Source organism: Enhydra lutris, unplaced genomic scaffold (assembly GCF_002288905.1).
Source record: "Enhydra lutris kenyoni isolate GAN:26980312 unplaced genomic scaffold, ASM228890v2 scaffoldscaffold34, whole genome shotgun sequence".
Taxonomy (NCBI): domain Eukaryota; kingdom Metazoa; phylum Chordata; class Mammalia; order Carnivora; family Mustelidae; genus Enhydra; species Enhydra lutris.
The window spans coordinates 13,845,223-13,861,500 of NW_019154118.1; the positions used below are offsets into that span (position 1 = coordinate 13,845,223).

General features: G+C 50.6%; 1 protein-coding gene across 1 annotated transcript in view; it reads right to left on the reverse strand.

The window, feature by feature from the left end:
• LOC111153824 (glutamate ionotropic receptor kainate type subunit 4) overlaps window positions 1-6,412 on the reverse strand; it is a 288,341-nt gene extending 281,929 nt beyond the window's left edge. Inside the window, exon 1 of the mRNA XM_022513080.1 lies at window positions 6,331-6,412. Within this exon, the coding sequence (XP_022368788.1) occupies window positions 6,331-6,412 (82 nt within the window). The remainder of the gene's footprint in view (window positions 1-6,330) is intronic.
• Window positions 6,413-16,278: the final 9,866 nt, after the last annotated feature.

The following is a 16,278-nucleotide window of genomic DNA, read 5'->3' on the forward strand; positions in this document are numbered from 1 at the left end:
AAATAAATAAATAAAATCTTTAAAAAAAAAAAAAAGAAAATCAGCTCTATTCTCTAGAACTTTTAGTTACGGAACAAGAGCCCCATTCCTTGGCTCTGATATCCCTACTTCTGGGACCTTTCCCAGCTTTCTCCCAAAGATCATTCACGATCTGTTTAAGAAAACACAACATCTGCTACCATTACTTGCCTATTCTCTTTAGCTCAGCCAGATTTCAGGAGGCCTTGGTGATGGTGTACGGGCCTCCAGTGGCTTTCAGTCCCACCGAGCAAGAACGTACTGCCGACAGGCTATTCAGGACCCCACCACCTTAGCTGTCCCCCAACTCTGCTCCCCAGAACTCCTCTGCTAACCCACCTGGGACATGCCCTCTCCTCTTCTCCCTTGGAGAAGCTTGGGCAAGTCACAAACTCCGTGAACCTCAGGACCTTCTTCCATTAGATGGGCTCACTCCCACCTGCGTTGCAGGTTGTTAGGGAAATTGAACTAACACGGGTGTGAGAACACATTACACGTCACAAACCATGGCACAGAACTCTCAGGACGGCTGGAAGTCAGGAACTGTGGCATTGCTGGAGGGGCCCTTTGCTGGCTTACTTCACCTAATGGGGACCCCCAGTTTTCTTTATCAGTAACATGAAACCCACCCGGACAAACTCAATCCTCACATCTCAGCAGAAAAGACTACGACCTGAAGTCATACTTCACTGATGGGTTCTGGAAAGGTGGAGAGAGAATTCAGACTTCGTGAAAGCATCCTGTGTAGCACTCTTGGAAGGAGGCAAGCTGCAGGCGAAGGCAAATGACATCATGGGCCGAGGGACTCCGCACAGCACCCTAGCTGGGATGCCTACCTAAACATAGCCGGCCTCCCTGCCCCCTGACTACAGGTGTGGCAGCAGGCGTGGGGTGGGAAGCAAGGAGAGACAGCCTGGGGAAGGCACACATGCTTACAGACACACACACACACATAGATGTCTTGATTTTTCGGTAAAATATCTACTCTTCTAATTACATATGTTGTTCACTTATCATTAAACGACACTGTTTGGTGTTTTTGAGCATTGACCAATTTCTGGGGAGAGAAACATCCAAAAATGGACCGGTCAAGCTCAACCTTCAAAACCGTGCCATCAGGTCACGCATCTAGCAAATATCAGGTGGGCATGACCCTGGGGCAGGCACTGGGTTAGACCCAGGAGTACAGACATCATAAAGACAGACACAGATCCCCTAAGGTGTTCAGCAGGGGAGAGATCGGTGTCCCAGAAATCGTTCCATATTCCCTCTCTAGATGACAGATGAAGGAGAAAGTCATCAATTTCTATTTGTCACTAATATGAAAGACCAATGGATTGCCTACCTGCATGACTCAGTTTGGAAGGGAGATGAAAAGTTACGTGCCCATCAAAATTCCATAAATCACATCATGTGGTAACATTATTGAGGGGAGCCAGTCCTCAAAAAAACAACAACAACAACAACAAAAAAACAACCCATGGTGAATCCTTTCTTTGCAAGACACAGAATTCTGCTGGTATATTTGCATCTCAGTGTGTCAGATATATTTAATACACAGCAGAAGAGGATGAAAAAAATGGTGTTTTTAATTCTTCCCTCTTCCCTCCCCCAGTTCTCTTATTATCCCCATCTTTATAACATTTGAATGTTCTATGTTTAATGTTCTCTGCACAGGACTTGGAACTCACTGAGGGAAACCAACCAAGTAAAAAACGGTAGTTGTAAAGTGCTTGGGTGTCCTAGTAAGGCAGAGCGTCAAATAAATCCAGGTTCCTGCTGCTTTACCAGCCAGGAAACTCTGAACTTGAGAGAGAGACACAACTGCTCCCACAACCTGCTCATGTGTCTCCTGCGCCCCAAGCCCGTCGGGACTTCTGTGTCCCATGAGCAAGCCTCTCAAATCCCCAGGCCTCAGTTTCCCCGTTGGTCAGATGGACTTTCTCTGTGCCCTTGGGAAATGATTTGCAGGTAAAAGAATCCAAAGAGAGCTGGAGAGGACATAAGGCCAAGACTCCCTCTGTCAATTCCTTTACTGGGTAGAACACGGGTGTCCGTTTACATGTCTGTTCTGATAATGGGACCGCCCTTATGTCTCCAGGTGTACCAGCTGCGGTGGCCCAGAGTAGAAAGAGACAGCTTTGGAGACAGGTTCCAATTTCAGTATCTACGTGACCTTGTGAGTTCTTTCAACTCCCCAAGGCTTCATGTCTTCATCTTAAACATCAGGTGGTTAATTCTGCCGTGGACATTGCTGGATATATGTGAACTACGAAGCCCGGGGCCTGGAAGAGAGGAAGGCCTTTTTGAGTGGGAGGGGCTCTGGTGATTATTACCGGGCCCCCAAGTCCTCAGTGCTCGGCACAGAGTACTCAACAAACACCTGTCAAGGGCACTGGTGAATGGGTAGTTGACTCACTGGGTCTACTGTCAGCCAACGTCAGCATTACAGCCCAATGAAGAGCCTCAGCCCATTCTTGTTATGTGTTCCAGATAAGACCAAGCACATTTTCTCCTTCTCCTTTTTCTCCTTTCTCTTCCCCTTCTTCCAATCAATCTACCCCTTTAAGCATACGCAAGACCAGAGGACTGTATGTTAAAACAAAGATACCGAATGTGTTCTTGGGGAATCTGGTCTTGCAAGGGGCCGCGGATCCATCCACACACCCCAGTCACTGAATCTGAGCAATCCGTTCACATATGTGGAGTGTGTCCGGTGGCCAGTCATCCTTGGAGTTCAGAGTCTGGTGATAAGTAGAGCACGACCCAGCAGGTGCTGGAACAGGTGTTAAGTACCAGGGAATGGGAAACACGGCAGGAAAAAGAGGATTTCTCCCCGGGACGGACAGGGAGATCATGAGAAAGGACTTTGCGGTGGGAGCTATTTAAGCCTGGGAGGATAGGGATGGGGGAGGAAGAGGAGGAGAGGGAGGGGGAGAAGGGGTAGCTGTGGTAGGAGTTTTCTAAGAAGGAAGAGGAGAGGGGGAGGCGAAGAGGAAGCAGACGCGTCGTGGGAGCAGTTTTCCAGGAAGAGAAGCCAGAATGGGGAGAGCAGCTCCCCTGCACGGGAGGCAGATGGGTAAAGCCCAGAGCAAAGCTTCCTGGTCTATTTGGGTAACAGTGAGTAGTTCAGGGGGGCTGAAACGTGGGCCAGGGAACGAGTAACAAGAGACAGTCTAGAAAGCTGACAAATACTTACTGAGTACTTCATGTGTTCGGGGCAAAGGTAACATTTGCTAATGTCAGGAACTGGATGGAGGAAAAGCACCAGAGACAATACCATGGGTGGCCAATCTCCTCCCCAGCGGCCGGTGAGCCCGCAGGTGGGCGGCCAAGTGAGCAAGGCAAGAGCAGTCAATGACTAGTGGCTCTAGCATGGGCTGCCACCAGCCCGGCCACCTACTCGCGACACCCCCTTGGGGCCTCCTTCCCCATATGTGAAATGAGCGGCTTGGAGAATGGGATCTTCAGAATCCTTTATTGCTCTAAGAGAAGACGACGGTCCCTCCAAGTAATACAGGGTGGGAGAGATGGGGTGGGGTCCCCTTCTGAGCATTTATTAACTTGTGGCTCCCACAGTCATCACTCAGAGGACCCAGAGGGACAGAAGCAAAATCAAAAGACGGATGACTGAAGGGGGCTGACATATGTGTGAGAGTTTGGGGAATTTATGCGGGCAGCCTCACGGTCATAAATAAAATCCCTTTCTCTTACCCAAAACCTCATTCGGGGGGTAAACACCGGGCACCGTAACAGACAATTTGGCTGGATCTCCCACCCCGCACCTCACTTGAATGAAAAACAGCAGTGCCCGGGCAGCGGAATGGGTTCGGCCGCCTCTGTGCAAACATCCATATTGTCACCGGCAGAGGAGCAGGGCTGAGGACGGAGCAGGCAGGACAATTCATCTCTGAGATTCCTCATCCTTTCTACAGCCTCGCTCTCCCCGCTATCTCTCCTGAGGCTGAGGGGTTTGGAAGGAACCCCGGAAAGCACCAAATGCAGGGAGAAGTGACCCCTGGAAAGGGGCGAGGGTAACCGCACCCCTCCCTTTCCCGTGCGCCTCTGGGGGCCGCGGGAGACACCAGCCCCACCAGCGTCGGTCCGGCCCATTGTGCTCAAGGCTGCCTTGCTGCCAGGCTTAGCTACTTGTTTTCTTGACCTACTTCTCTTCCCCTCCCCGCCCCACTCCAGATCCCCCCTGGAGCCCACAGTAATTAGCACCTTTCTGTTCATTAGGTTCAGGAGACTTGAAAAACCTCCTGGCTCCCAGGATAACCAAGGAGACGGGGGAAATGGGTCCCGGCATTGCGGCTTTTGGTTTTGCCTTTCTTTTCTGTCCCTCTGTTGGCTTCACTCTGCTTCCTGGCCTCTGTGGGAGAGGAGGCCCGGTTTGAACTTGCCAGCCAGCAGGGCGCCTGGCTGGAGATGGGCTGAAAGTGGCCTGGCGTGAACCAAAACAGAGGGCCAACAGCGTCTTGATAGCACTGGACAAGCAATGCTCCAGGAGTGGGTGCGGGAGCAGGAGGGGTCCCTTTGAAGCCCTCCACTGTCAGCGTCACAGCCAAGAGAGGGATCTGTCAGCTCCACTCTCTGCTCCCCTCCTGGAAAACCAGTGTCAGGAGAGCCAAGGCCATGAGGCGCTGCCTTTTCTGGCTCAATCCCTTTCCGCTTCCCATTAGCGACAAATGGAAATTGATGGGTTACCGCTTTATCTGCTCATTTAGAGGGGGAGAGAACCTCGCAGCAAACGCTGAATAACTGTAGGCATCTTATAAATTAAGCATCTTAAGGATACGAACCGTTTTGCATTGCTCCTAAGCAGAATTAAATTAGGTTTTGAAGTTCGGTAAAAACAAATGGGGAGAGGGAGGGAAGATTTTGTTTTTAATTCCTTGCCTTAAAGCATGCAGAGTGGTGAGCTGAGGGCAGGGTGAAGGGAAGAACGAAGTCACCTGTCTGCATTTCTGATTCCAATCAGCCACTGTCGCATATGCATGGAGAAGTGGGCCCAAGAGTCCACACGGGGCAGCCCCGAGACCTGCAGCTTGGCTTCTGGCCAACGGTGTGGGCCTAGCCAGGGTCGCAGCTTCTGGCCTGCCTCTGCCCACCCGGGGCCTCCTGCCCACCACCAGCAGGCCAACCTCTAGGACTCTGGACCAGTCCTGGTTGCAAGCGGCTTAAAAGCCAATCTCCTAGGACTCAGCGTCAAGATACCTTCCTTCTTAATCAGCCTCTGACACTTTTAAGTTCAGGTCTAGGATCTAGGATCCTGCCTTGTTGGCAGTATCCACTTGCCCCACTCCCCACCCCAGTCTGGGAAGAGGGGCATCACTTGGGTACCTATCTGCAGAAGCTACCTAGGTTTGAGTCCTTCTGGGGCTCTTGTCTCACCTTGCCCCAGGGGTCCTGATGTTAATTCAGCCTTCCTACGACCAACAGCCCATCCGCCTAGGCTTCTCACTGCTGTACCCCAACCCACCTGTCCACACTGACCCCGTTCCCCATATACACACAATCCCCCAATCCATGACAACCCACATCAGTCCTGGGCCATCAGACGGCCCAACCGCACAGTGCACACTGGCATAAACTCTCCTTGTCCCTGCCGTCGGGGCTGTTTCCATATGACCCACATTAGCAGTGCCCAAGCCTGTAGGGAATGAGGCTCACACTGTCGTGGGGAAGAAGAGGCACCGGGCTTCCCAGGCACTCCTGCATTCCCAGGGGAGAAAGGCCTTGCTCCGGGACCAGGGCCGCTGCTGGGGCAGGGAGCAGCACGGCCTGCCTGCCCCTAGAGTGGGTGTCCCCCCAGCAGCAAGGCCAGGGAGAGAATGTGGGCCACTGCAGCGGCCTTGCGTCCCTCTCTAGAACCAGGCCAGGGAGAACCGACACACCATGTCAAGGGCCCTGCCAAGCAGCCGGCCAGGGCCCCCCGAGAGGTCTCCCTGACTAGATCTGAGGCACACTCTCCAGGAAGCCTTCTTGGATTGATCAGAGACCAGGAGAGGTGATCTCTTCCCTAATCCCAGCCCTGGATTTAAAATCCCCACAGCCATTCCCACCCTCCTGCTTCACCCTTCGTGTGCCAGGCCGAGTCCGCCACAAACCGTAACAGGGACTCCGCGTCTCTGTTCTCCCCACAAGGGGGCTGGACAGACTGACCGCCGGCAGGATCCGAGCTGTGAGCCCGGCCCACCCCCACCGCTAGCCCAGCTGAAAACTCAGGGAGGGCACAACGCACGAGATTGCCCCCACGAACACCTGGGCTCCGGGCGGGGGCATCCCCCAGAGCTGGGCTGCCCCACTTACCAATTCTCAAGGAGTGCGGGCTGCAGGCGACCATCACTAGCCACGCGGGAAGCAGCACCAAAGGCGCCGAGAGGCGGGGCATCTTCTATAAATCCTCATGGAGCCCTCTGCTGGTCTGGGCATGACATAACTCTGCGGGAGAGCGGCGGGAGGGAGCAGGTGAGTCTGACGCCCCTGCCAGGTAGCCACCCACCCAGCCCTGCCACCAAAGCTGCCCCGTGGGGAGGGCTCGCCATTCCCTGCGGAACCACTGGCAGGGAAACCTCCAGGCCAGCTCCAGGCCAGCTCCTTGGTCCTTGCTACCAAGGCCAGGCCCACAGAAGGCTCATGTTCTAACCCCAGCCCCCCGATCCAGCTGAGGGTTTGGGGGAGTAACTCTGACCGAATGATGTAAGGTGCTCCACGGTTCTGAAATCTCTAACTGGAATGAAAACCCTCATCTGCTCTTAAGAAACAAGAGCCATGAGTGAGCCGAAGAGGAAGGGGTGGCGAGACTATGCCATTGCCCCAGAGACATGCTGTATGCCCTGCTCTGCTCACTGGGGAGCGGCGTGGGGAAGGGGCTGGGTTCAAGTCCTGATCCTCCACGTGCTAGCGAGGTGGCCTTCAGGAGGACGGTCCTGGACCCCTCAGCTCAGTTTCCTCACAGGTAAAACTAGCCTGGCATCTCTCATGTGGGAGAGCCAAACCACAGACCGAGATAACAGGGGAAAAGCAGCTGCACTCAGGCCTGGCCTAAAGGATGAACTACACACCATCAGTCCCTCCCCGGCCCAGATCGAGAGGTCCATTCTCAGCAAAAATGGAGGGTAGAAGCACACAAACCAGGTCATCAGCTGGTTTCCGCATCTGCTCCTGCTACCTGCTGGAAATGACCCCCCTCCCCACACTTTCTCCACCAATCTCCATTCCTCCTGGGGCCAAGGGGCCTGATGTCAAAAGAGAGACTTGGAGGGGACTGCCTCCCCTGAGACAGCATGGGTACTGTCCCCTCCCTGAGACCACCAACACCCTGAGAACAGAGTCTGCAGCCTGCCAACCATACACCATCAGTGGGGTCAAGGCAGAGCTAGTAAGCACCTGGATATGCTAGCCCCTGGTCACCATTGATTAGGAAAGTAGTATTAAAATTATTCCTTCCCCCACCCAATCCAGACAATCCAACAGAAAAATGGGCAAAGACTAGAACAGACAGTCCACTAATAACTGCATCCAAAAGCCTATAAACGTTGGAAGAGGGTCTCAGCATCCCTGGGCATCAAAAAATGCGACTTCAAACCATAGTAAGAAACCACTATATACCCACCAGAATGACTTTTTTAAAAAGACAGTATCAAATGTTGACAAGGATGTGGAGCAACTGGAACTCTCGTATGGTGTCAAGGCAAGTGTAAGTTGATAGAACGGATTTGAAAAACCGCTTTATGCTCCCGGAACCCAGAGCTTTACCGGTACCATAGGGACCCTGTAACCCCACAATAAGCCTATCTCCAACAGAATGTATGTGCTCAGATGTCTTAGAGATGTATTAGAATGTTCATGGCAGCACTTTGCACTTCCCCAAACTGGAAACTACCCAGCTGTCCAGCGGCAGAACAGAGAAATACAGCGTGTATCCACACAACAGAATGTTCCATTGAAATGAAAATTAATCATCAACAACCACGTGTTGAGATTCAGGATGAATCTCATGAACATAATTGGACCAAAAGAAACTAGGAACAGAAGCATACATGCATACATACAACACGATTCTTTCTATAAAAAGTATAAAAAACTTGGGTGCTTAGGTGGCTCGGTCAGTTAACTGTCTGCCTTTGGCTCAGGTCATGATCTTGGAGTCCTGAGATCAAGCCCCTCATCAGGCACCCTGAGGCAGGGAATCTGCTTCTCCTTCTCCCTCTCCCCCTTCCCCCTGTTCCTGCTCACTCGTGCTCTCTCTCAAATAAAATAAATTTTTTTAAAGAAATGTAGCATAAAAAACTGTTAGAAGCCTTGCTGGTGGGTACCCTTGGGGTAACAGGAAGGGGCATGTGGGGTCTTCTGGGAGTGCTGGCAATGTCCTGTTGCTTACTCTAGGTACGATCCTGAAGATACAGCACCAAGGCCCCCTGCCCAGCAAGTGTGTTCAGTTTGTGAAAACTCCCTGAGCTGTATACTTAGGATTATATTCACTTTTCTGTGTGTGTGTGTGTGTGTGTGTGTGTGTTGCACACTTCCGTAGTCTTTGTTTAAGCATCACACACTTGATGTTCCAGCCACACCCAGCACCAGGCAGCTCCCTGTACACCCCTGGTTCCCTCTGCCTGATGCTCCTCTCCCCGACCCCTGCCATTTGCCAGAATCCAGAGCCCCTCTATGTGCCGCTGTGACAGCCTATGGTGATTCTTACAGCATTTTCTCCCATTGCTGGGAGAAATAAAATATTTCTATTTATTTTATTTCTCACATTGCCATGTTCCCACACATGGAACCAGTGTGGGCTTAAGGTCAAGGACAGGTGCCAGCCTGCTGTTGATTCCCCAGTCTACTTATACACAACAGGTGTGCAGGACGAACTTGTTAGATAAATAGAAGGGCTCAAGCAATCACCTGCTATTGGGATTAAAGAAAGGTAAAGGACTGGGCGCCTGGGTGGCTCAGTGGGTTAAGCCTCTGCCTTCAGCTCAGGTCATGATCTCAGGGTCCTGGAATCGAGCCCCACATCGGGCTCTCTGCTCAGCAGGGAGCCTGCTTCCCTTCCTCTCTCTGCCTGCCTCTCTGCCTACTTGTGATCTCTGTCTGTCAAATAAACAAATAAAATCTTAAAAAAAAAGAAAGAAAGAAAGGTAAAGGACTAAAACAAAGGCAACTCTGCTGTTGGCAAATCAGGCCCAGAATCTCCGTCCTATCATTCATGGATGTTGATGCAAGGACAGATTACAGCACACACAGTCTCAAGAGAAGCCTGACATTCTTACTCGCTATGGATAAAGTTGATTGTCCAGTGACGGTCTCCCCACTGGAATGCAAGCTCAAACAAAGGGGGTGGGGCAAGGAGCAGAAATCTTGTTCGTCTGTCTCCTTGGGGCCCAGAACAGGGCCTGGCATATATTACAGCCTCAATAAATATGTGTTGAATGGATAAATGAATCAGCTGTCAAAGAGGAAAGAACTGTAAAAATCTGGTTAGGCTGTATAAAAGCAATACTAACTATAATCATTTATGTCAAATGCCTTCCATTTATGCCCGATCAGCACGCCGCTCGGTAATTATTATTCAGACTGCTAAAGAGGTGTCAGATTAGCCTGTGCAAATTCTATTTGATGACACAACTACACTCCTTCCGTGCAGGCCTGCCTCCCGTCGTTCATGCCATGAAGCCTAGCTGACTCTGGAGACCGCACATAAGGACAGCAAGGACGGAGGTCCTGGGCTGCTCTGGGGCCTCGACTGTATGATCTGGGGCACAGAGATGAGAAATAATCTCTTCCCAAACCTTACAGGAATCTAAAGAACCATGGTGTTTCATGATTGTAAGGCTCGTTGGTTTGCAAAATTCTTTCCACCGTCTCTTTCTGCTTTAATCCACAGGACAATCTCAATCACACCAAGCAAGCGGAGTCCAAGAAAGGGGAAGGGCCTAGCTCAAGGTCACGCAGCCATCAGGAGGCAAAGCCCCAGACAGCCAGGTCTCTGACTCCACTGGCCTTTCTTGTATAGCTTTACTGTTTGTACATAAGAACAAGAGAGGAAGCTTGCAGATTCTTCATCAAAAAGCACAAAGAAATCTGAGGTCTTATTTTCATTTTAATGTTTAGATGAATCTGGTCTTAGAACCAAAGAGGGCAGCCTTTATCAACTAAAAGTATCTGAATAATTTAGGGAGGAAAAAGAAACGATCCTGAAGATATAGCACCAAGGTCCCCTGCCCACTAACCCTCCTCCACAGCAGATTCTTCATCAAAAAGCACAAAGAAATCTGAGGTCTTATTTTCATTTTAATGTTTAGATGAATCTGGTCTTAGAACCAAAGAGGGCAGCCTTTATCAACTAAAAGTATCTGAATAATTTAGGGAGGAAAAAGAAACGATCCTGAAGATATAGCACCAAGGTCCCCTGCCCACTAACCCTCCTCCGCTCCAGGCCAGCTCCTTGGTCCTTGCTACCAAGGCCAGGCCCACAGAAGGCTCATGTTCTAACCCCAGCCCCCCGATCCAGCTGAGGGTTTGGGGGAGTAACTCTGACCGAATGATGTAAGGTGCTCCACGGTTCTGAAATCTCTAACTGGAATGAAAACCCTCATCTGCTCTTAAGAAACAAGAGCCATGAGTGAGCCGAAGAGGAAGGGGTGGCGAGACTATGCCATTGCCCCAGAGACATGCTGTATGCCCTGCTCTGCTCACTGGGGAGCGGCGTGGGGAAGGGGCTGGGTTCAAGTCCTGATCCTCCACGTGCTAGCGAGGTGGCCTTCAGGAGGACGGTCCTGGACCCCTCAGCTCAGTTTCCTCACAGGTAAAACTAGCCTGGCATCTCTCATGTGGGAGAGCCAAACCACAGACCGAGATAACAGGGGAAAAGCAGCTGCACTCAGGCCTGGCCTAAAGGATGAACTACACACCATCAGTCCCTCCCCGGCCCAGATCGAGAGGTCCATTCTCAGCAAAAATGGAGGGTAGAAGCACACAAACCAGGTCATCAGCTGGTTTCCGCATCTGCTCCTGCTACCTGCTGGAAATGACCCCCCTCCCCACACTTTCTCCACCAATCTCCATTCCTCCTGGGGCCAAGGGGCCTGATGTCAAAAGAGAGACTTGGAGGGGACTGCCTCCCCTGAGACAGCATGGGTACTGTCCCCTCCCTGAGACCACCAACACCCTGAGAACAGAGTCTGCAGCCTGCCAACCATACACCATCAATGGGGTCAAGGCAGAGCTAGTAAGCACCTGGATATGCTAGCCCCTGGTCACCATTGATTAGGAAAGTAGTATTAAAATTATTCCTTCCCCCACCCAATCCAGACAATCCAACAGAAAAATGGGCAAAGACTAGAACAGACAGTCCACTAATAACTGCATCCAAAAGCCTATAAACGTTGGAAGAGGGTCTCAGCATCCCTGGGCATCAAAAAATGCGACTTCAAACCATAGTAAGAAACCACTATATACCCACCAGAATGACTTTTTTAAAAAGACAGTATCAAATGTTGACAAGGATGTGGAGCAACTGGAACTCTCGTATGGTGTCAAGGCAAGTGTAAGTTGATAGAACGGATTTGAAAAACCGCTTTATGCTCCCGGAACCCAGAGCTTTACCGGTACCATAGGGACCCTGTAACCCCACAATAAGCCTATCTCCAACAGAATGTATGTGCTCAGATGTCTTAGAGATGTATTAGAATGTTCATGGCAGCACTTTGCACTTCCCCAAACTGGAAACTACCCAGCTGTCCAGCGGCAGAACAGAGAAATACAGCGTGTATCCACACAACAGAATGTTCCATTGAAATGAAAATTAATCATCAACAACCACGTGTTGAGATTCAGGATGAATCTCATGAACATAATTGGACCAAAAGAAACTAGGAACAGAAGCATACATGCATACATACAACACGATTCTTTCTATAAAAAGTATAAAAAACTTGGGTGCTTAGGTGGCTCGGTCAGTTAACTGTCTGCCTTTGGCTCAGGTCATGATCTTGGAGTCCTGAGATCAAGCCCCTCATCAGGCACCCTGAGGCAGGGAATCTGCTTCTCCTTCTCCCTCTCCCCCTTCCCCCTGTTCCTGCTCACTCGTGCTCTCTCTCAAATAAAATAAATTTTTTTAAAGAAATGTAGCATAAAAAACTGTTAGAAGCCTTGCTGGTGGGTACCCTTGGGGTAACAGGAAGGGGCATGTGGGGTCTTCTGGGAGTGCTGGCAATGTCCTGTTGCTTACTCTAGGTACGATCCTGAAGATACAGCACCAAGGCCCCCTGCCCAGCAAGTGTGTTCAGTTTGTGAAAACTCCCTGAGCTGTATACTTAGGATTATATTCACTTTTCTGTGTGTGTGTGTGTGTGTGTGTGTGTGTTGCACACTTCCGTAGTCTTTGTTTAAGCATCACACACTTGATGTTCCAGCCACACCCAGCACCAGGCAGCTCCCTGTACACCCCTGGTTCCCTCTGCCTGATGCTCCTCTCCCCGACCCCTGCCATTTGCCAGAATCCAGAGCCCCTCTATGTGCCGCTGTGACAGCCTATGGTGATTCTTACAGCATTTTCTCCCATTGCTGGGAGAAATAAAATATTTCTATTTATTTTATTTCTCACATTGCCATGTTCCCACACATGGAACCAGTGTGGGCTTAAGGTCAAGGACAGGTGCCAGCCTGCTGTTGATTCCCCAGTCTACTTATACACAACAGGTGTGCAGGACGAACTTGTTAGATAAATAGAAGGGCTCAAGCAATCACCTGCTATTGGGATTAAAGAAAGGTAAAGGACTGGGCGCCTGGGTGGCTCAGTGGGTTAAGCCTCTGCCTTCAGCTCAGGTCATGATCTCAGGGTCCTGGAATCGAGCCCCACATCGGGCTCTCTGCTCAGCAGGGAGCCTGCTTCCCTTCCTCTCTCTGCCTGCCTCTCTGCCTACTTGTGATCTCTGTCTGTCAAATAAACAAATAAAATCTTAAAAAAAAAGAAAGAAAGAAAGGTAAAGGACTAAAACAAAGGCAACTCTGCTGTTGGCAAATCAGGCCCAGAATCTCCGTCCTATCATTCATGGATGTTGATGCAAGGACAGATTACAGCACACACAGTCTCAAGAGAAGCCTGACATTCTTACTCGCTATGGATAAAGTTGATTGTCCAGTGACGGTCTCCCCACTGGAATGCAAGCTCAAACAAAGGGGGTGGGGCAAGGAGCAGAAATCTTGTTCGTCTGTCTCCTTGGGGCCCAGAACAGGGCCTGGCATATATTACAGCCTCAATAAATATGTGTTGAATGGATAAATGAATCAGCTGTCAAAGAGGAAAGAACTGTAAAAATCTGGTTAGGCTGTATAAAAGCAATACTAACTATAATCATTTATGTCAAATGCCTTCCATTTATGCCCGATCAGCACGCCGCTCGGTAATTATTATTCAGACTGCTAAAGAGGTGTCAGATTAGCCTGTGCAAATTCTATTTGATGACACAACTACACTCCTTCCGTGCAGGCCTGCCTCCCGTCGTTCATGCCATGAAGCCTAGCTGACTCTGGAGACCGCACATAAGGACAGCAAGGACGGAGGTCCTGGGCTGCTCTGGGGCCTCGACTGTATGATCTGGGGCACAGAGATGAGAAATAATCTCTTCCCAAACCTTACAGGAATCTAAAGAACCATGGTGTTTCATGATTGTAAGGCTCGTTGGTTTGCAAAATTCTTTCCACCGTCTCTTTCTGCTTTAATCCACAGGACAATCTCAATCACACCAAGCAAGCGGAGTCCAAGAAAGGGGAAGGGCCTAGCTCAAGGTCACGCAGCCATCAGGAGGCAAAGCCCCAGACAGCCAGGTCTCTGACTCCACTGGCCTTTCTTGTATAGCTTTACTGTTTGTACATAAGAACAAGAGAGGAAGCTTGCAGATTCTTCATCAAAAAGCACAAAGAAATCTGAGGTCTTATTTTCATTTTAATGTTTAGATGAATCTGGTCTTAGAACCAAAGAGGGCAGCCTTTATCAACTAAAAGTATCTGAATAATTTAGGGAGGAAAAAGAAACGATCCTGAAGATATAGCACCAAGGTCCCCTGCCCACTAACCCTCCTCCACAGCAGATTCTTCATCAAAAAGCACAAAGAAATCTGAGGTCTTATTTTCATTTTAATGTTTAGATGAATCTGGTCTTAGAACCAAAGAGGGCAGCCTTTATCAACTAAAAGTATCTGAATAATTTAGGGAGGAAAAAGAAACGATCCTGAAGATATAGCACCAAGGTCCCCTGCCCACTAACCCTCCTCCTTGTGGCCCCTTGCCACCTGCATGGTGTGGCTTCATCTCACGCCCAGGACCCTGCCATAATGCAGCTGCCTCCCGCAATTCTGAGCACCTCAGACACACTGCGTCCTAGGCAAAGGGTAACATCTCCCCCTACCCCTCACACCCATCCGCTGCTTCTTCTCTCCCCTCCGTCCTCTTAGGCGGCACCACACCCCACTCGTCACCCAAGCCAGAAAGTTGAGAGTTGCCCAAGATGGCTCCTACCCCACACCCCATTCTGATCAATCACCCCGTCCCGACAGCTCTGCCTCCTAAAGCCCATGACTGTCTCTGCATCCCCATGGACTGCCACCCTCACGCCACCCCCATCCAGATGTCTCTCAGCAATGACCTGGACTCTGGTCAGAGCAGCCTTCCTGGCCTCCCTCCCTTGGGTCTTTCCTTCCCTCCCAGGGTGGTTCTCCATTCAGCTGTGTGGTGGGGATTCTTACTAAAATGCAAACATGATAACGACACACCCCAGCCCAGTCTCCCCTGACTCTGTCCTGCCTCCAGGATCGAGGGCAAACTCTTCAGTCCCACAGGCAAACCCTTCACGAGCTGGATCCTGCTCACCTGTCCTTGCCCCCCAACCCATTGCACCTCAGGTTCCAGCAGAACCTGAGCCCTGATTTTCCCAATATGCCACCTGTATGAGAGCTTCCACGTGGGATGTGATCTCGACCCCTGATGGCCTGGGGACAGTTTTCTACAGGCTCACTGCAGTATCTCCCCTCTGAGGCTTTCTGTGATCTCTTCCCCATATGCTGCCACCACACCTGGAACATTCTTCCTCATGGCACCAGCCAGCTACGAGAAGGCTGTCTGCCCTCAGAACCGTCGGCGGTGATGGGAGGGACAGTGACAAATACCTAGCATGCTACTTGGCACATAGTAGGTGCTCCATTAATATTGGCCAAATGAATCAATGAACAGATGACATCCAAAAGGCATTGGCTCAGGCATCTTGCTGGCTCAGTTAGCAGAGCATGTGACTTTTGGTCTTGGGGTCATGGATTCAAGTCCCACGTTGGGGGGTAGTTTACGTAAAACAGTAAAGGGGTCATTTTAAAAAAAGACATATGTTCAGTTTACACCAATATGAAATAAATTGCCAATTGATTTGTACATTTTGTATATTTGCTGTAGGTCAAACAATCTAAGGGGATATCACGGTGTAGATCCAGGCAAAGAGGAATCACAGCATGGGGAGGGACACAAGCAGGAACTGAGCGCCTACTAGCAGGCACCGTCCAGGCCCTGGCGCTCACAGTCAGGGGAGGGACAGCGCTCCCATGTCCAGGAAGCTGGATGCCATGATTATAGACAATGAAGGAAAAGTTCAGGACGCTATGGAGTGTGTGGCAAGAGGACCTCATGTGGCTGGAAGGAAAGGCTTCCCTGGGGACAAAAGGTTCGACCTGAGTTAGCCAGGTCTCTTAAAAGGGACACAGTGAGCAGGGAGAAGATTCCCAGACAGAGGAACGACCCGGGGGAGACCCAGAGGCCTCTGGTGAGAGCCTGCAGTGTTCCTGCACTTTGGAACGGCAGGGAGTCCAAGAGGATGGAAAGCTGAAATATCTTCTCCATCTCTTGTACTTTTGCTGCTCTTTTCCAGCAGAATTTTAGTTCAAAGCAAGTATCTAAGCATGACTTTGGCTCTCTGGGGGGGGGGTCTCTGTCCCCACGTAACCAGAGCTGGGCCTCACTCCTGGACTTTTGGGAACTTGGACGGCAGATGGTTGACATGTAGCTCTTTCCTGTGTCACTGAGGGCACCGCTCTGGATGACATGGGATAACCCTGCTGATCGGGCCACACCGGGACGGAAGTCAGGCCGGGGGTGGCTCTGGACCTTACTGAAGGAACACTCTCGAGGGGCTTACTTCCTTCAAAGCCCATCTCCTCGTCAGGAACATGGAAGCAGCAATGCCTACCTCACAGGCTGATGAGCACCAGGAGAGCG